The 20,492-nt window shown below is 50.9% G+C and overlaps 1 protein-coding gene across 1 annotated transcript; it reads left to right on the top strand.

Moving 5' to 3' along the window:
- Nucleotides 1-630: 630 nt before the first annotated feature.
- MCM2 (minichromosome maintenance complex component 2) lies at nt 631-19,833 on the top strand. Its single transcript, XM_075573657.1, is given in 18 exon segments — nt 631-639; nt 1,012-1,101; nt 1,103-1,200; nt 2,441-2,577; nt 2,580-2,609; nt 3,225-3,491; nt 4,271-4,490; nt 8,880-9,087; nt 9,236-9,370; nt 10,529-10,720; nt 10,853-10,946; nt 12,044-12,294; nt 12,632-12,758; nt 13,219-13,331; nt 14,357-14,599; nt 16,426-16,608; nt 17,302-17,457; nt 18,386-19,833. Coding segments are annotated over 18 exon segments (2,664 nt in total). The 3' UTR covers nt 18,497-19,833.
- Nucleotides 19,834-20,492: the final 659 nt, after the last annotated feature.

The raw sequence follows: 20,492 nt of genomic DNA, 5'->3' as shown, positions 1-20,492 counted from the left end.
TGAGCGACAGCAAGGCGACTGAGGTGTGTGTCTGTGTGTGTTAGTTTGCGTATAACACGAAGCTGGCTAAAATCAGAGTTGTGTATCTTAAGTGCAGTGTGGTACAGGCTGCTTGGCACTGCAGGGGTTAAAGCACCCAGTGAAGTGTTTCCTTGTTAACCCCTTCAGTGCTGGGCTGTGTTGCAATCTATGCGTCACAGCGCGCAGTATACACTGACAAAAGTGTAACCCTAATCTGACAAACTAGTGACCAGAAAACTCACTCAATATGTCTGCGATAATCACTGAGGCACATACCTATAGGTGTAAGATTTTGGATGGAAAAGCCAGGTGTGACCATTAAACATGTCAGTGCCATTAGTACACGTTCCTAGAAGGACTGGACCCTGTAAACTTGTCACTGCTGTTAGTACACGTTGGCCCTAGGAGGGACTGACCCCTTAACCATGTCACTGGTACACGTTGGCCCTAGGAGGGACTGACCCCTTAACCATGTCACTGGTACACGTTGGCTCTAGGAGGGACTGACCCCTTAACCATATTACTGGTACATGTTGGCTCTAGGAGGGACTGACCCCTTAACCCTGTCACTGGTACACGTTGGCTCTAGGAGGGACTGACACCGTAACCATGTCACTGGTACACGTTGGCTCTAGGAGGGACTGACCCCTTAACCATGTCACTGGTACACGTTGGCTCTAGGAGGGACTGACTCCTTAACCATGTCACTGGTACAAGTTGGTCCAAGGAGGGACTGACCCCTTAACCATGTCACTGGTACACGTTGGCTCTAGGAGGGACTGACCCCTTAACCATGTCACTGGTACACGTTGGCTCTAGGAGGGACTGACCCCTTAACCATGTCACTGGTACAAGTTGGTCCAAGGAGGGACTGACCCCTTACCATGTCACTGGTACACGTTGGCCCTAGGAGGGACTGGCCCCTTCAACGTGTCACTTTGGTATTAGAAAGGTCAGACGCTCTAACGCTTTATCTTCTCTGCGTTGCAGGATTCCTCAGAGTCTTTGACAATCGTAACAAGCCCCACCCGGGGCTCCAGGCGCGGAGATGCCCTTACCTCCAGCCCCGGCCGGGACCTACCCCCCCTTTGAGGATGAGTCTGAAGGCCTTTTGGGGGACGAGGTTCTCCCGGTGGAAGAGGAAGATGGGGAAGAACTGATTGGCGATGGCATGGAAAGGTGGGGTGAGCTTAACACCTTAGCTGCCACACGTTGCTGGCAGCCTGGGGGTTAATGTGTATAGAGTTACAGTATTCCTAAAGCATCCTTCACTTCAACAATAAAAATATCTTCTGGTTAATTTAATTTTTTTTTAGAATTAGCAGGGTTTTTGTGTAAATGTTTGCGATGATTGACCCGCAAGTGTATTTGTGTCTTCCACTAGTCTTTTAAACGTGCTACATTCAGCCCACCTGATCCACACTAGTGGAAAACCAGTTAGTTTCTGTGTTTTGATTAACCAGATTCCCACAGCATCCTTTATCTCAAGAATGAAAAGACCATCTGCTGATTTTAAAAACAATCAGCAAAATTGTGTGTGTCTTTTATTTAATAGTAAAGAGGATTTGGTTTAGGCAGGTCTCCAAACGTGGCATTTGCCCCCATTGTCATAATATACAGTTAGGCTGCAGACAAGGATTCTGGGTAGTTGCATGCAAATGAGCAGCATGTTACGTCACTTTTTTTTTTACGTGTTTATTTTTATTTTTTTTAGAAGGAACGAAAGCAATTTTCTTATTGCACAGTAAAGTTTTATTTAACCCTTATTGATGTTATACAGTGCATTGCTGGCACCTCTGGCAAGGAAAGGGATCTGTTATCATAGTTACATAGTAGATGAGGTTGAAAAAAAGACGTAGGTCCATTATCGTTTTATAAGAACCAGCAGATTAGCCGTATGTAAAGAGCCGCCATTGAAATAAGCGGCCGCAATGTGAGTTTATAAGATAGTTATTCTATCACTTCTAAAATGCGCATTTTCTAAATGCTGCGTATTAAAAATAAGCCAGCGATAAACTCTCCGGAATGTACAGTCCCCTTTTTGCGTTCGTTAATCTGAGGCTGAAATGAAAAGCCTTTATATTTCTATAAATGTCTTTAGATTAGTCGTGTTGCAGGTGCTGGTGAGAGGGTAACTTTGTGTTGCCATAACATGTACCCTTTTGGTATCTTGAGATGGGTCGTAGTGCCAGAGTGCCACGACCTCTGGCACAGTGCGGTCATGTGACCACGTTGGCCATCTTAAAAGAAACCAGACGAGAGATCCTCCTACGTTTTTTAGATTGCGTCCTGCGCTCCATGGGGAAAAACCAAGCCCTTTGGGCACCCAGGGTGACTTAACTCCTGGGGGCACTCAAAGGGTGAAACGTGGGTGTTTTCTGTAACTGGTAGAATCTGAACATGTTGTCTTTCCTTCTAGGGACTACCGGGCTATCCCAGAGCTGGATATTTATGAGGCGGAGGGTTTGGACGATGAAGATGCTGAGAATCTGACGGCTAGTCAGCGGGACGCAGCAGAGCAGGCCATGAGACTCCGAGACAGGGAGATGGGGCACGAGCTGGCAGGATGCGCCGGGGCTTGCTGTATGGTGCGTATAATGTCGCAGCCCATCTCCTGGACGCCGCGGTAGCTCTGCGCTTGCCCAGCTTGTACTTATTCTGGATGTAATGCATTTGCAGCTGTGCTGGACTTTCCCCCCTGTATTTGCAGCATCCTTGCGCTTGTACTTTCTTGAGTTGCAATTTCTTTGCGTCTTGGATAATTTCCCAGGCTTCGGCCATTTTTGTAACCATGCTTACACACACTTGCATTTCCCATGAGACCTTATTAATTGCTTTATAAAACCGTGGACATCTGAGACTTAAATTGGCCCCAGGGAAAAATCTAATATTTTACAGCTTAATACCATAGCAGGTTTTTTTATTATTTCTTGGAGATCCCTAATGATTTAGGGCCTTATTCTACTTCTGTTGAAGTGGCCGTTTGAGACAATAAATGCCTATTTATGTCTGGGTTTTTTCAGCCATGAACAACCACTTCAATATTTATAAAGTTTACCCCCCTTAGTCTGCTGCATTAAGTCGCTTGTCCATCTTTAGTGCGGCTTTAAATTTGCATGAGGCCTGCAATGTCCATATACAAGATTGTGCTGTTTGGCAATCCACATGTGTTGAGCTTCTTTATGTCCTCCCCTCCCAATCAGACAGTGACGAGGAGGAGGAAGAGCGTCCCGCTCGGAAGCGCAGGATGGCAGAGCGAGCAGCAGACGGCGCCACCGAGGAAGAGGACGATGACATGATAGAGAGCATTGAGAATCTGGAGGACATGAAGGGGCACTCGGTGAGAGAGTGGGTGTCCATGGCAGCCACCCGCCTGGAGATTTATCATCGGTTCAAGAACTTCCTGAGGACTCACGTGGATGAGCACGGACACAACGTGTTCAAGGAGAAGATTAGCGACATGTGCAAAGGTACACGCTAGCGACATGTGCAAAGGTACACGCTGCTTCTCAGCCCTTCACTGCCACATGTGGCTTCCTTCATCCGCCATCCCTTTTTTTTTGGTTTGTTTTTGACAATGGTATTTTCCGTGTTCTTAATTGACCCGATGTACATCCTATCACATCCGTAGGTGTTGTCCATAGGAAGTAAAAGCAGTCTAAGGCTGCGCTTATAGTGCTGGCGACTGCGACGTTGCGCAGTGCCGTAGCGAGTACATGCAGTCCGTCGTGGGTGCGACGGCGCCGCAGAGCGAAGGAGCGATCGCGGGTAGCCAAAGGATTTTGACTTTTTCGGTGGCCGCCGCGTGATGTCAGCGGCACGTGGGCGGTTCAGCCAATGAGGACGAAACACTCAAGGCCACGCCCCCCTGTAGCCCTCTCTTGGTCTCCTGCACCAGAGTGCAGGAATGGCGACGGCTGACGTCACGCGGTCGCATTGTCAGCACTATACGCGCAGCCTAAGGCTGAGTCCCCGGTGGCCGCTGCAGCGCACGCTACGGCGTGTCTTTACTTGTAGCGACGTGATCACATGGACGACAGGCAGCCAATAGAATGCTGTGCCTTGCGGTGCTTTGACGTCATGGCCGCCACTCCCCCTAGACCGCACATCGCGGCTTTAATATGTGCTTAGCGCTGCCTGATGCTCTGCTGCGCGTGGTCTGATGCGCGTGGTCGTTGAGGACTGGAGTTGGCCACCAGTGGTCAAATGACCAAGATGGAGAGGACATTAATTTGCTTTCCTTTTTCAGAGAATAAGGAGAGTTTGGCGGTGAATTACGAAGATCTGGCTGCCCGCGAGCACGTCCTGGCCTACTTTCTGCCCGAAGCCCCGGCCGAGATGCTGAAGATCTTCGACGAGGCTGCTAAGGAGGTGGTGCTGGTGATGTACCCCAAGTACGACCGCATCGCTCACGAGATCCACGTCCGCATATCCCACCTCCCGCTGGTGGAGGCGTTGAGGTCGCTGAGGTGAGCAGGAGGCGGTGTAGGGACTGGGGTGAGGGGGAAATGGTCTTTGCAAAGCACCGTGTTCCTTGTGCTCACAAGCCCAGCACAGTCATTGTGATTATTCCTTAGTGCAGGGGTGGGCCAACTCCAGTCCTCAAGGGCCACCAACAGGTCAGGTTTTAAGGATATCCCTGCTTCAGCACAGGTGGCTCCGTCACTTTGCAATATGAGGTTTCTCATACCACGATTCACTAGCTTTATTTTATAAAGCAGATATATATCTTGAAAATAACATTGCACTAAATATTTTGGACTTGCCTAATAACCTTGTTTTGGATACGTGTCTTCACAAGAGACAGACTTCCAAAGGTACATATGAATTTCTACAAGGACTGTAATCTTATACTATATTAGTGAAAGCACTGTATGTTTGCCTGCCTGCCTGGATGTCCGGTGTCCCTAGGGGAAATCTCATTGGTCCCTTGGCCCGCCCGCCCCCACACACCTCTCATTGGCCTGAGGCGGAGTGACGGGCCAAAGGACACACAGGGACACACACACAGGGGGACACACACACAGGGGGACACACACAGACACAGACACACACACACACACACACACACACACACACACACACACACACACACACACACACACACACACACACACACACACACACACACAGTGACAGACACACACACACACACTTACACACACACACACTTACACACACACACACTTACACACACACACACACGGACACACACACACACGGACACGGACACACAGGGACACACACACAGGGACACACACAGGGACACACACACACACACAGTGACAGACACACACACACACACACACACACACACACACACACACTGTTACATACATTAGCGGGGCTCACAGTGTTAGCAGCACCCACGCGCACCTCCTCCTCTCCCCGTGTCTCCCGCGCTTTCACCCCGACCCCCCCTCCCCCGGCGCCGCTACAGTCAGCGGGACACACACACTATTATTACCCCTTCAGCGCCCCCCCCCACCCAGTGTCAGCGGCCGTGCGAGACCCCCCCTCTATATCTCCCACCTCTCCCCCCCCACACATATACATGCCCCCCCCCTCCCCGGCGCTACAACTCACCCCTCCCCGGCGGGGGAACAGCCAGTGGCCAGGCAGGCTGCCTCGCGGCGCCGAGTGCCCAAGATGGCGGCGCCCGGGACACAGCGGGGGAGCGGCCACAACACGCTGCCTCCCGCCTCAGATCCACGTGGGACCTGCCGGATGGGTGAGTGAGCGGCCTTCACCTCCCCTCCACCCCCCCTTCACCTCGCCTCCACCCCCCCCTTCCCCTCCAGTGTCAGTGTCTCCCCGATACCCCCCCCCCCGGCGCCGCTACATTCAGCGGGGGAGCGAGCGAGCGCCCGGGACACAGCGGGAGAGCGGCCACAACACGCTGCCTCCCTCCTCAGATCCACGTGGGACCTGCCGGACGGGTGAGTGAGCGGCCTTCACCTCCCCTCACCCCCCATCACCTCCCCTCACCCCTTTCACCTCCCCTCACTCCACTTCTCCCTTCCACCCCCCTTCACCTCCCCATTTACCTCCCCCCCTTCACCTCCCCTCCACCCCCCCCTTCACCTCCCTTCCACCCCCCCCCTTCACCTCCCTTCCACTCCCCCCCCTTCACCTCCCTCCACCCCCCCTTCACCTCCCCTCCACCCCCCCTTCACCTCCCCTCCACCCCCCCACCTTCACCTCCCCTCCACCCCCCCTTCCCACCGCCTCCCCCCCCCCCTTCCCACCGCCTCCCCCCCCCCTTCCCACTGCCTCCCCCCCCCCCTTCCCACTGCCTCCCCCCCTTCCCACCGCCTCCCCCCCCTTCCCACCGCCTCCCCCCCCCCTTCCCTCCACCTTCCCACCGCCTCCCCCCCCTTCCCACCGCCCCCCCCCCCTTCCCACCGCCTCCCCCCTTCCCCCCGCCTCCCCCCTTCCCCCCTCCTCCCCTTCCCACCGCCTCCCAGCCCCCCTTCCACCGCCTCTCCCCCCCCCCTTCCCACCGCCTCCCCCCCCCCTTCCCACCGCCTCCCCCCCCCCCCTTCCCACCGCCTCCCCCCCCCCCTTCCCACCGCCTCCCCCCCCCCCCTTCCACCGCCTCCCTCCCCCCCCTTCCCACCGCCTCCCTCCCCCCCCCCTTCCCACCGCCTCCCTCCCCCCCTTCCACCTCCTCCCACCCCCCGCCTTCCCACCGCCTCCCACCCCCCCGCCTTCCCACCGCCTCCCACCCCCCGCCTTCCCTCCGCCTCCCCCTTCCCACCTCCTCCCCCTTCCCACCACCTCACCCCTCCCCCCCCCTTCCCACCACCTCCCCCCCTTTCCACCACCTCCCCCCCTTCCCACCACCTCCCCCCCTTCCCACCACCTCCCCCCTCCCCCCCTTCCCACCACCTCCCCCCTCCTCCCCCTTCCCACCACCTTCCCCCTCCTCCCCCTTCCCACCACCTTCCCCCTTCCCACCACCTTCCCCCTTCCCACCACCTCCCCCCTTCTCCCCTTCTCCCCCTTTCCACCACCTCCCCCCTTCTCCCCCTTTCCACCACCTCCCCCTTCCCTCCCCTTCCCCCCCCCCGCTCCCCTTCCCCCCCTCCGCTCCCCTTCCCCTTTCCCCTCCGCTCCCCTTCACCCCCCCCTCCGCTCCCCTTTCCACCCCCCCCTCCGCTCCTCTTCCCCCCCCCCCTCCACCTCTTTTTCCCCTTTCCCCTCCCACCCCCTCCCACACTTCCACCCCCTCCTCTAACCCTTCCCCCCCTCCTCTAACCCTTCCCCCCCCTCCTCTAACCCTTCCCCCCCCCTCCTCTAACCCTTCCCCCCCCCTCCTCTAACCCTTCCCCCCTCCTCCACCCCTTGCCCCCCTCCTCCACCCCTTGCCCCAATCCTCCACCCCTTGCCCCCCTCCTCCACCCCTTGCCCCCCTCCTCCACCCCCCTCCTCCCCTTCCCGCCGCCCTTCGCCTTCATGCCCGCCTCCCCACCCCCGCCTCTGCCTTTCACCCGCCCTTACTCGGCCGCCTCTGCCTTTCACCCACCGCCTCACAGCCGCTGCACGCACTCAACAGACACCCGCCACACTCGACACATACCTGCCGCCACACACACCTGCTGCCTCCTGCCCCTACGCACCGACATCACTGACCCACCGCCTCACACCCTAGCAGGACCCCCACTCACAGACAGCACTCACAACCCACGCGCCAGCCGCCGCCTCACACCCTTGCAGGACCCCCACTCACAGACAGCACTCACAACCCACGCACCACCCGCCGCCTCACACCCTAGCAGGACCCCCACTCGCACACAGCACTCACAACCCACGCGCCACCCGCCGCCTCACACCCTAGCAGGACACACGACTCAGATTTTTACATCACTTATGCCACCAAAATATACATTGTACTGTGGTGTGGTTACAATAAACCATTTTTATACAACATCGTATTACATTTTCTTCCATCTTTCTTTTCAATATTATTATCCAACCTTTACAACAAATACTCACCTATTGTTCCACAATTTATAAATAATACTACCTATTACGCATTTACATCCCGGGCAACGCCGGGTCTCTCAGCTAGTTTAACTTAAAGCATTGGTGTATCGTTGGTAAATTGCCAAGCTACATGTTCTATATTTATTTTTATTCATGCTGCCCAAGCCTGTGTTTTCCGCTGCCCAGAGATCTTACACCAGTTATAATACAGGAAGGAAACACAATTGGGGATAACTACATAATTCATAAGATTAAAAATCGCAAGACAGCCATTCCGACACCGAAAGAGCTTTACAATGTAACTGGTTTATTGGGATGTCTTCCACGTAATGGAAGCTCAGGATTTCAGTATATAAATGGATAGAAAAATATAAGTGTGTAACCAGTTTACAATTTAGACTCCAGATAGTATCACAGTCTCACATATTTCCCAATGGTATACAGCATATCAGAGACAGTTTCTCTCTCTACTACTATCAAAGGACTATTGGAACAGACCTTAAAGGTTTTTTTGAGTGGCGTTACAAATAAATTAACACATTATATACTTGCACTATTGATGGTGTTGCGGAAACACTTATAAATGTTGTTTTTATTCATATCTCATTGGTTTGGTTTTTTTGAGTATTTGTTCACTTCACATTATCACAATAATTTCCTTGTCACATTCCAAGCATTTTTAAGATCTCTCTCTTGCACATTTATTGATCAGTGTTAGGAGCGCCCAGTTACACCCCTTTCCAGTTTTGGTGTATTGGGAGTGAAAATAAGTGCGTTATACATTTTGATGGGGCTTATTGTTGCGGGTGAGGTTGGCGTATAACTGGTGTCAGACTTGCTCTGTGTATCTCTTTCCATGTGCACATCAGGCAGCTGCACTTGAACCAGTTGATTCGCACTAGTGGTGTGGTGACCTGCTGCACAGGAGTCCTGCCGCAGCTCAGCATGGTGAAATACAACTGCAACAAGTGCAACTTCATCTTGGGGCCCTTCTTCCAGTCCCAAAACCAGGAGGTGAAGCCGGGCTCCTGCCCTGAGTGCCAGTCCCTCGGACCCTTTGAAATCAACATGGAGGAGGTGAGTGTGCATGGTGCCAATGAACTATGACCTGTGTGGTGTGATGAGAGGATGTAGCTTAGAATAAATGAATCAAAGGTCCTCAAATATACATCATGGCTGCTGAACTGGCAAATGTGAATGCACTTTTTCTCTCTCTCTCTCCCAGACTGTGTACCAAAACTACCAGCGCATCACCATTCAAGAGAGCCCCGGGAAGGTGGCGGCTGGCCGGCTGCCTCGCTCCAAGGAATGCATCCTCCTCGCTGACTTGGTGGACAGCTGCAAACCGGGAGATGAAATCGTAAGTGCGGAGCTGAACGGTCTTAAAGCTGCCGCACGCTGACAAGTGATTGGCTAAGCTGCAGACCGATCCGTTCTCCTGTAATCGATCGCTTGCTCCGGGTTATTTAATTCGGTTCCTGCACAGCATTTTGGGCAATGTAGTCCTGGAATATGATTGACTGGGCAGTTACGAGATTCAATTGGTTCACTGCTAGAGACGGCGGGGCTCAAGAGCCAGCGCCAATCAGAAGGGGAATGGGGTGTGACTTTGGAAATGCTTCCTTCATTAGAAACATTAAAAATGTCTTTAAAACATTAAAAAAAACTGATTTATTTATGAAACACAACGGTAGGATTTCTTGCTTGAACTGCAGCTTTAATGACCCGTTTGGAACTTGTTACAGTGTTTCTATCACCGCTTTTGTTAGGAAGGTATTTACTTTGCTACATTTTCATGTAAAGTGATTGCAAGTGATCGTTTGTATGGGGGGGAGGGGGGGTGCTCAACTCCCTCCCCCTCCCAAACTGGTCAGGTTTTCAGGATATCATTGCTTCAGCACAGGTGGCTCAATCAGTCCTTGCTTCAGAACAAGTGGCTCAATCAGAGGCTCAGTCTGTGACTGAGCCTCTGATTGAGCCACCTGTGCTGATGCCGGGATGTCCTGAAAACCTGACCAGTAGGATTGGGGGGGGGGGGGGGGGGGCGTGGGGGGGCCTTGAGGACTGGAGTTGAGCCCCCCCCCCCTTCCCCCTAGAATAGAGAACGGTAACTCTATGAATGCGTGTTTTTCTTGGGGATCGGATATCTGTAGGTTTCCGAACATTCTGTTTTGCGTCTGTTCTTTTCTAACATACTTGAATGTGGAGAATGAGACCAGATTTTAATAGGAACGTTCCAGCGGAATCCCCGATGCCTAGTAATTAGTAATTAGAGGCTTTACTTTTTAGTGATTTCCTATATTTATTTTTAAATCATTTCTGTAATTGGTGTAAAAAAAAAAAAATTCTAATCAAGCAAATGGGGTCAAATGGTATTTGCATTTTTCTAAGAAAATACACTTTAATTCGCTCTCCGCGCAGCACAATACGACGTGCGAAGGTGCTTAATTCACTCTCTTCGCAGCACAATATGGCGTGCGAAGGTGCAAGGCGCGTAAACACATGTTGGGTTTCTTAGGAGCTGACCGGCATCTATCACAACAACTATGACGGGTCCCTCAACACGGCCAGCGGTTTCCCGGTGTTTGCGACGGTGATTATGGCCAATCATATCGCCAAGAAGGACGACAAGGTGGCAGTGGGGGAACTGACGGACGAGGACGTCAAAGCCATCATCGCTCTTTCCAAAGACGAACGGATCGGCGAGAGGGTGAGAGAACCTTCGTGGAGGAGGGGGGGGGCGGGGGGGGTCTGTCAATAACTTGTTCCGGGGATTGCTGTTCTCGTGTGTGTATTTTCTGCACCATTGAACCACCGCTTTGGAAACCTCATCTCTGCACAGATCTTCGCCAGCATTGCTCCATCTATTTATGGGCATGAAGACATCAAGAGAGGATTGGCCCTGGCTCTGTTTGGAGGAGAAGCAAAGAACCCAGGTGTGTATCTGGAGTGCAACAGCCCTGTTCGTAACTACGGTTTCCAGTCTTGAGACCAGTTGCCTTCAAAATCTAACTTCAGAGCTCCTAACTCTTAAGTAAAGAGAAGGCTGTAACAACGTAGCCTATGCTCGTCATGTGCTGTGTATGTTCACACATGATGCATAAAGCTTGGCCCCCTGCAGACGCACTTGCCAGAACCCCCTGCTGTACATTCTGTCTCTATGTTCTTCTTACCTACCTACCAATAAATTAGATTGTAAGCTCTTCGGCGCAGGGGCTCCTTGTCCTAAATGCTACTTTTATGTCTGAAAGCGCTTCTCCCCTTCAAGCGTTATTTGTACTATTTGTTATTTATAGGGTTGTCGCGTGTATTACTGCTGTGACGCGCTATGTACACGAATGGCGCTATATAAATAAAGACTTGCATACATTTACTGTAAATAGTAGAATTTTTATTAAAAGCAGCAATCCAAGCAAGCAATTTATATACACACAAACGATTGAAGCAGGGGGTCTCCGAATCTGAACTCCATTCATTTCAGCTCCCGGGACCTCTTGCTTCTGGAAATACTTACGTTATTGGGGGCCGGCAGCCGCTCCGCTAGCAGGAATCACATAGGGCTGCTTGCCAATAGGAAGCCAAGACGTCATTCGGTGCAGTTTATTGGCCCGTGTGACGCGGGAGCGTTAAACTTGCAGGAGAGATACTGCCAACCCCTACGGAAGTATCTCCAGAAGCAGGGGGTCCGCGGATATGAAATTAATGGGGTTCAGCTCCAGAGACCCCCTGCTTCAGACCTGTGTGTAATTAAAAAAAAAAATTGTAAGAAAAATCACCCACGTGGATGGCTCCTGTAAAAGGGCCAACAATGCATTGGAAATCTTGCAAAACATTTGTTTTCCAGTGAGACGAAACATCCAATATTTTATACTCGCCGGGAAACTGAATGCTGAACCTAAACACATCATAAATAAAGAAATTGCTGTAAATTGCTTAAACATATTTAAAATAGTGTGTACGCGTGTACGTGTGTACGCATGCAAAGGGGTTATCCCTGCATAACATTTCTTTATTTCCCATCACACCCTGGCAGGCGGTAAACACAAAGTCCGCGGTGACATCAACGTTCTGCTGTGCGGTGACCCCGGAACGGCCAAGTCACAGTTCCTGAAGTACGTGGAAAAAGTGTCCAGCAGAGCGGTGTTCACCACGGGTCAGGGAGCCTCTGCCGTGGGTCTGACCGCCTACGTCCAGCGGCACCCGGTCACCAAGGAGTGGACGCTTGAAGCTGGAGCACTCGTCCTGGCAGACAGGGGCGTGTGCTTAATTGACGAGTTTGATAAGGTCAGCACCTTTTGCAGCCTACGTTGCCAATATAAAAATAGAAAGCGCTGGTCCATTCGGTACCCCTGCGCTGTCCGGTTCTGCATTGCAAAGCAGCGACCATGTTTGGAGGGTGGATTCATTCAAGAACTCCTTTTGTGCTTTGAAAATAAATATGAGCCGCGTTTAGAAACGAGCGCAGAGATAATGACCAAAGGGTTAAACCCTTCTGAGATCAAATGCTTTTATGTATATTTGTGCATAAATGAGGGATGTATGAAATGGTTGACATCCTTGCCGGATGTTGGTTGCCGCATGGTAACTTGTATCTGCGCGTAACCATGCGGTTCTCCCCTAGATGAATGACCAGGACAGGACCAGCATTCACGAAGCGATGGAGCAGCAAAGTATCTCCATCTCCAAAGCCGGCATTGTGACGTCCCTGCAGGCTCGCTGCACCATCATAGCCGCTTCCAACCCCATTGGTTAGTTCCAGCCTTGCCACGCGTCTTCTGGGTGAAGGGCTACTAGATGCTGTAGCACAAGGGGGGGTGGCCAACTCCAGCCCTCAAGGGCCACCAACAGGTCAGCCTTTCAGGTTATCCCTGCTTCAGCACAGGTGGCTGTCACTTGCTCGATCGAAGACTGAGCCAAATGTACTGAAGCAAGGATATCCCTAATACTTTTGCCTGTTGGTGGCCCTGGAGGACAGGAGTTGCGCAACACCCCCCCCCCCCCCCCCTCTCTCGGCCATAGCATCTTAGAGACAAGTTTAAACTTTTTGTACTGACACGTGTCCAGAAACTGCAGAATTCATCTCTTTGGTGTGGGGTACATAATAGAAACTTTAGTTTGCTCGATGCAAGCAAAATATTTCTGAGCTTTCTCTCTTGCTCTCTCTTTTCCCAACTTGCAACACCCAACACGTGTCTTTCTCGTTCCCAGGTGGGCGTTACGATCCTTCGCTGACTTTCTCCGAGAACGTGGATCTGACTGAGCCCATTGTGTCCCGGTTTGACATCCTCTGTGTGGTGAGGGACACTGTGGACGCTGTTCAGGTACCGGACCCGTGCTTGCTTTAATCAGCCCGTGATCTCTGCAGTAAAACTGCCTGTGAAAACTCCGCGGCTGCGGAAGAATACGCCACCTATTTGCTTTGTATTAATTATTTTATTTTAAACACTGCGCATCAGAAATGCAGATCCTGCACAGAATCTGTAGATGCGGCGTTTTCAAATGAATGGTTAAAAACGCAACTCTGTTTGAACAGAAACAAATATTTTTAGGCTGGCTATCTTGTATTAAAGCCTGAATCCCCCTCTACATGGAATTACTTTTCTCCTCTGCGTAATTGAAGCGGTGGGATCTTTGCTCACCCAGCGCAGGGCCATGTTCCTAGTTCTGAGGACATCCTGGTTCTCCAGATTAGTTTTCTGTGTGCTGGTTACATGTAAAATAACATCAGATTGCCACTGCGGGCATTTCTATAGGAAGTTACCATGTACGTGGCTTCCTATTGGCCCATGACGGAGTGAGGCTTGGATTGGCAGCTATAGCGATTATACCAAAATAAACCAGTAACACTGGCACAATGTATATATCTCCACAACCAGGGGGTCGTCGGAACTAGAAAATAGCACAGTGCAGCTCTAAGGGGCAGGGGGAAGAGGGGAGATGGAAATTGGGGCCTGCTTGATGGCGGTGCCGCTGCACCGAGACCTGTGGTTACAGAGGCCCTGTGCTCTTATTTTCCCCAAAACAATTAAATTGGTTGCTGGAAGAGAGCAGGAGGCCTCTGTTTCTTGCCTTCTCCGGAGCCGGCATCTCCTGCAGGGTTGCGTTGCCATGACGCTGCGCCGTCATAGGATGAGGAGATGCCGCTCCGGAGAAGGTAAGAGGCCCCTACCAAAACCCCACTGCACCAAGACCCTTAAAACTCCTAGCCGACCCGATGGGAACCGCCGTTTTAATGATCTAATCTTTAAACACCCCCTCGTTGGTGACTGGTGATGCCACGGCTGACACGCCGTGGTTTCTTGGCGGTGAAACCGTGTCGGAATTGTGCTTTCTGTTTCCGCCTCAGGATGAGATGCTCGCTCGGTTCGTGGTTAGCAGCCACATTAAACATCACCCCAGCAACAAGGAGGCGCTTAACGGGGGCGGTGAGGCGTTCGTCTTGCCGAATACGTTTGGGGTGGAGGCGTTGCCCCAGGAGGTGCTGAAGAAATACCTCCTATACTCCAAGGAGAAGGTGCGGCCCAAGCTGAACCAGATGGATCAGGACAAGGTGGCTAAGATGTACAGTGACCTCCGGAAAGAGTCCATGGTAAGTAACTGCAGTGGACTGACACACACCACTAAGTACGCTTCCAAGTCTCCGGGCAGCGGAGGGAACTGCTGACAGTCCCATCCCCAGCCCCCCCCCCCCCCCCTTATTCTACAAATCATTTTGTGCGTGTGTGTGTGTTTTCTCTATATAACGATATAGATTATTTAGTCCCAGTGATGTTTTTTGTGTTGTCCACCAGATGGCGCTGCCTTCCCGTTCGTACAATGCTTTTTCTGAGACTGACTGAAATCTAAATTGCACTTAAGACACTAGTGTGTGTGTGTGTGTGTGTGTGTGTGTGTGTGTGTGTGTGTGTGTGTTAATATATGCAGTTTTGATTACCTTTATTGAAAAGTCATTACCTAAGCTGGCGATCAATTGGTTTTACACCTTCTGGATAATCAAAGATCCTGCGTCCCCAGGGTTCACTTAATGGCTGCCTTTCAGTTTCAATCAATCCTTCAGTCAGTGTAACTCCGCAGCTACACTTAGTGTGGAAATATTATGTAGGCAAAGAATACAGTATTCAAAGTTCTGGATCAGATGTGGAGTTGTATGGTGTCGGGGGGTGGGGGTGGGGGTGGGGGGGGGCAAGGAGAAAACACGATTGGTCTGCACAATCTGACAGGTTTTTATCTAAATAGAAGATACAATCGATATGTACAAAGTGTGGACACACAATCAGTGGGGGACGCATGGTCGTTGCGCGCCGTGGAGGATGACATTCGCGCCACTGCCAGTCTGAGGTAGCTGGTAGCTTGATGATCCTCAGGCTTAGCGTATCGTGTCTCTTCCGGCCGGATCAACGCCACGTCCTGGCGAAGCTGACCAGTTAAGCGAAACGCGTTGAGCTATTGCCTCCTGAGACGCTGTACCGGGAGGACTTGCCCACCCACTGCTTCGTCTATCTCCTGGATCCGAGGAACCGGACGTGACGTTGATCCGGCCGCAAGAGACGCGATACGCTAAGCCGGAGGATCATCAATGCGTCCAACACTGTGTCCAACACTGTGTCCAACACTGCGTCCGAAATTTGTACACAATGAGTACATATTGATTGCATCTTCTATTTAGATAAAAACTGTCAGATTTGTGCAGACCAATCGTTTTTCTCTTTTTCTTCCCCGAGACCATACAGCGCCACATCTGATCCAGACGTGTGAATACTGCCTTCCCTGTCTACATCATATTTCCACCCTGTAACAATGCTCCCTGAAGGAGCCAGGACACCCCCCCCCCCCCCCCTTCAGAACTGTTAAACAGCTGTGCACTGTATTCTTTCCTTCTCTTTTTTGGGGGGGTGATCCTGACACACACACGCTCCCTCTGGACCTTGGACAAGTCAACACATTATCACAGACGGGAAAAGGGTCGCAAAGATCTTAAAGTGCTGGGGATGTGTTCAAACCTGCTATAGAAAGCATTGCTCATTGCAACGCATAAAAAATGGCATTAAGCAATTAATTTTAAAAAATCAGTAATTATTTAATACTTCTGATCCGGTTAAAAATAACATGCAGGATATTGCACGGCTTACTCCATTAAATCCATCCAGTAGAATCTGATATAACTTATATGTAGCACTGTGATCAGAATATTGCAGGATCAATAAAAGAACTGCTCGGAAGAGCTTGCCCTCATCTTGTTTTTCGTACCCGGGGCACAGTGAGTTAAGTTGGCACCGTATTACCCACAAGAGACCAGTGTTTTGGCCGTAAAACACCACTCGTCTCGTAGCCACAGGGTTTTATCTGAAAGGCTCACGCTCGGTGTTGGTTCATCCCGGGCTGACCAGTCTCTACCACCTCTTCCTTTATACCTAGGCCACCGGCAGCATCCCGATCACCGTGCGACATATTGAGTCGATGATCCGCATGGCGGAGGCTCACGCTCGGATGCACCTGCGGGACTACGTGGTGGAGGACGATGTGAACATGGCCATCAGGGTCATGCTGGAGAGCTTCATCGACACCCAGAAGTTCAGTGTCATGAGAAGCATGCGGAAGGTGAGCAGTAAAATCAAAGATGGTTGCCAGGGTTGTCCAATCATAAGCTGTGATGTCATACATTGCCACGGGCCAATAGGAAGTTAAAATGAGACTTTGGCCATATTGGCTTCCCAAAAGGGACCAGAAACATTTTGAACACAAAGGTTAATGGTTCTGGTATTGTGGGGTACCGGAGCAAAAAATATCGGGTTACTTCTTGGGGACCCTGATTTATGTAAAAACGAAATACAATTGATAGTATTGGTGATTGGTGCTTTAACTTCTGCACACTCCTGGGCTAACCTTGCTCTTATGTTTCTAGATTAAACATTCTCTTCAATTGCCGCATTTCAGTCCTGTCCGTCTTCAATAAGGTTACTGGGTTGTAGTTGCATAAATCGCTTCCTGTTCTCCGCCTATTTTCATGTTGGGCTGAGTGCCAACAGTACCCGGCCTCTGTGATCCCATCTGCTCTCAACTTTTATTTGACCGAATCGAGCGGCCCGTGGGTTAGTGTGGCAGAGATACCAGAACTGGTTCAAGTGGAGGAGAAAGCTTTGGCTTGATCCTCGGGATTTGTACAAAGAATGCACCATCTCACACCCACCCGCCGCAGTGAGCGGGCGCTGTGACGCCGCAGGGAGCGAGCGCTGTGACGCCGCAGTGAGCGAGTGCTGTGACGCCGAGACTCTTTCCTTGTTTTTTGGACAGACGTTTGCACGTTACCTGGCATTCAGAAGAGACAACAACGAGCTGCTGCTATTTGTGCTGAAGCAGCTAGTGGCCGAGCAGGTGTCCTACCAGAGAAATCGTTACGGGGCACAGCAGGACTCCATAGAGGTGCCGGAGAAGGACCTGGTGGACAAGGTAGGCTTGACAAATAGTTGCTGAAGATTCTCTACCCAACCGGCCATTTTTCTTGACAAAGTTCTGATTTTAGGTAATCCGATGAGTTGCCAAGATCACCCTCTTAAATTTGTATTTTATACTCCACAATCTAAATTCAAAGTAACACGAAAGCAGTTTCAGATCTAAAAACCCAAGTTCCCATCCTGAAACACTTTATAACTAGAGGTGCCAGCGTCTGGTTGCGGAGCAGTGTGTTATCTCGGGCACTAAAATTACGTTTTGCTGCACCTCGATACGTTGGCAGGTTCTCCCTAAAGTAGGCTTAGGGTTTGGGTGTAGCCTGCTGGTCTGTCTCGTAAAGTCTGTAGTGGGGCAGATTGCGCAGTGCCTGTATTGTCATCGCTATAGGAGTCTGCATTGTGCTGACATCTCATCTCTGCTGTCGGTCACCGCTGCCAGTGCCCAGTCTCTGGAGACTTCTGTGGCGTGCAGGGGGAAACGTACACTGGTTTTTTATTTGTAACCCTGTACACATGCATTTCCCTTACGCAAACCATAATGTTAGCACTCTGAAAGGTTCCACAATCTTACGCAGAACCTAGCAATATAAACTCTAATGTAGGTGTGCGCAAACTGGGGGGTGCGAGATTTTTTAGGGGGGGGGGCACGGCAGTTGGAGGTCCTGCACTCTCCCAAGACATTTTAATTAAATGCCCGGGGACCACGCGTGGCTTCTGTAACTTCTCCTGCCTTGATTCAGACGGTTTGGTGGTGTCTTCGGCGAAGAGTCGCCATGGTAACCCGACGTCACATATGACCCTGTGGGGGGGCGCGAGCCAGCGGTGGGGCCACAGGGAAAAAAACTTTGACTGCATCCATTAGAGCAGGGTGTGCAATCTGTAAAGCTGAGTTTATAACGTGAATAAAAACTATTTCTCTCTTTTAGGCTCGCCAGATAAACATCCACAATCTCTCTGCGTTTTACGACAGCGAGTTGTTCAAGATGAACAGATTCGCTCACGACGTGAAGAAAAAGCTGATTGTCCAGCAGTTTTGAGCCTGGCGCTTCTGCTGAGAAGGGGAATGATGAGCAACATAAACCTACATTATGGATTGATTATAAAAGCCCAAGCTTCTCCCCTCGCTCGGACTGATCGCGGTCTCCCGTCCACGCCGCTGCAGTTCCAGCTGGTGAACGGAGCGGAGCCCCCAGGAGGTGCTCCAACATTGGTCCTGAGCTAGAAGCTGTCGCCTCTTGCATCTAAAATATGACTGTTTGGATTGATCACGAGATTTTGCCTACATCAAGCGCGTAGACATCAGAACTTCACTGCCGTGTCCTTGTGGCAGCTCAAAGGCCACAAGAAATGCAGGGTTTCCTCGTGGCGGAAAGGTTAATCCCATGTCCGTGCCTTCTGGCCCAACGGCTGCTGCTTTTGGTTCAGTGTTGGGTGTAGAGCTCGGGGAATGAGCCTGGACTTCTGTGTGTACCTTCCCTGCGACTCTTGCACGAGTTTAAAATTGTTGTCCTTTTTTTATATACTAGTGTAGGGGGAGGCCAACTCCAGTCCTCAAGGGCCACCACCAGGGATATCCCTGGTTCAGCGCAGGAGGCTCGGTCAGAATGACTGCATCGTCTGTGCTGAAGCAGGGATATCCTGACAACCTGAACGGTTGGTGGCCCTTGAGGACTGGAGTTTCCATCCCCTGTACTAGTGTGGACAAGCTGGCTAACGTTTTGAAACTGGTGTTTCTTATCCCCCTTTCCTGTTACATCGGTATGCGAAGGATTCCAAGGCCCCGCTCTTCTCTGGCAGCGAATGTGTTAATTCAGCGCCTACGTTTATGAATGAAAATATTCCGCGTAGTATTCTGGCTTCATCCTAGCGCCTCATTTTTTGTATATTAGAACATGAAACTTTGTCATTTAATGTAACTTTTTTTTCTAATGAAATACAAGCAGTTTCCTTGCCAACGTGTCAAGTGGTCATTATAACGCGTGCGTCACAAGTGCCGAGAACGCAGCGCAGTGTGTTCAACTCGGGCAGCAAAGGGATTCGAGCTGCTGGTTTTTTTTTTTTTTTTAATTCCCTTTTAATATGCGCATCAATACAATCCACACAATCCTAAATAATTAGCTAAGTTCGATCGATCCGTTCTCCTGTGATCGATCGGTGAAGATTCGGCACGGGGGTTCACTAAATGGCTGTCGGTGCAGCAGAAGAGGACCAGAGATGCAATGTTCTGTGGGGAAGATCATGTGACCAGGCAGTCTCTAGATACAATTGGTGCAATGCTAGAGAGGGTAGGGCTCAAAAAGGGATTTTGCAGAGCCTGTTTTAGAAGAGGCAGGGGATGTGACTTAGTAAATGGTTGCTATAGAAACATGTTTATTACATTATAATACATTGTCATTTAGAGTTTATTAAAAATAAATTGCTACAAGTACAGTATATTCTCAGTACAGAAGTGATTTCTTTAAAACACACTTAGGATATTGCTTGGTCTGCGTCCATGGTTGGGGGAGATGGCGCGTGTGCGGCGCGATCACAATGCCTTAAGGCAACGATTGCAGCCATAGACTGCGCGAGGTGCGTGAGGATTCCGTTGCATTTGATTCCACGGCGCGGCGTCCAGGTCATGTGAGCGGTCCGCCCATTGAGCGCGGAGCAGCTCTGTGATGTCACGGACACCCCCCCCTGTCGCATCTACCCTGGCAACATCACTGGAGCTAAAAAGCGGGTGACGTCACAGACGCGAGCGCGCGGTCTCGACGGACCCAGCCTAAGCTTTAAACAAGCCGGTGCGGCCATATCAACACTAAACGTCCGTTGTTTTGCTTTTTGCTTTGGGAACCGGTGCAAGTTTCCAGCGTTGCTTTCGCCAGGCTTGTCAAGATGTATTTCTCCAGGGCGAGACTCTTTGCAAGCAGCGGGTACTTGCGCAGATTAATCCCAGGCCACTAGGAGTAAAAAAATTAATAAAAACAAAACCCCAGTATCTATCTACTGTATAAAGAGTCCGTCATGACCCATAAAACATGCTGACTCAAT

This window comes from Ascaphus truei, chromosome 17, assembly GCF_040206685.1.
Source record: "Ascaphus truei isolate aAscTru1 chromosome 17, aAscTru1.hap1, whole genome shotgun sequence".
Taxonomy (NCBI): Eukaryota; Metazoa; Chordata; class Amphibia; order Anura; family Ascaphidae; genus Ascaphus; species Ascaphus truei.
The sequence above is the reverse complement of the archived record's forward strand: the minus strand, read 5'-3'. Positions and strand labels throughout refer to the sequence as shown.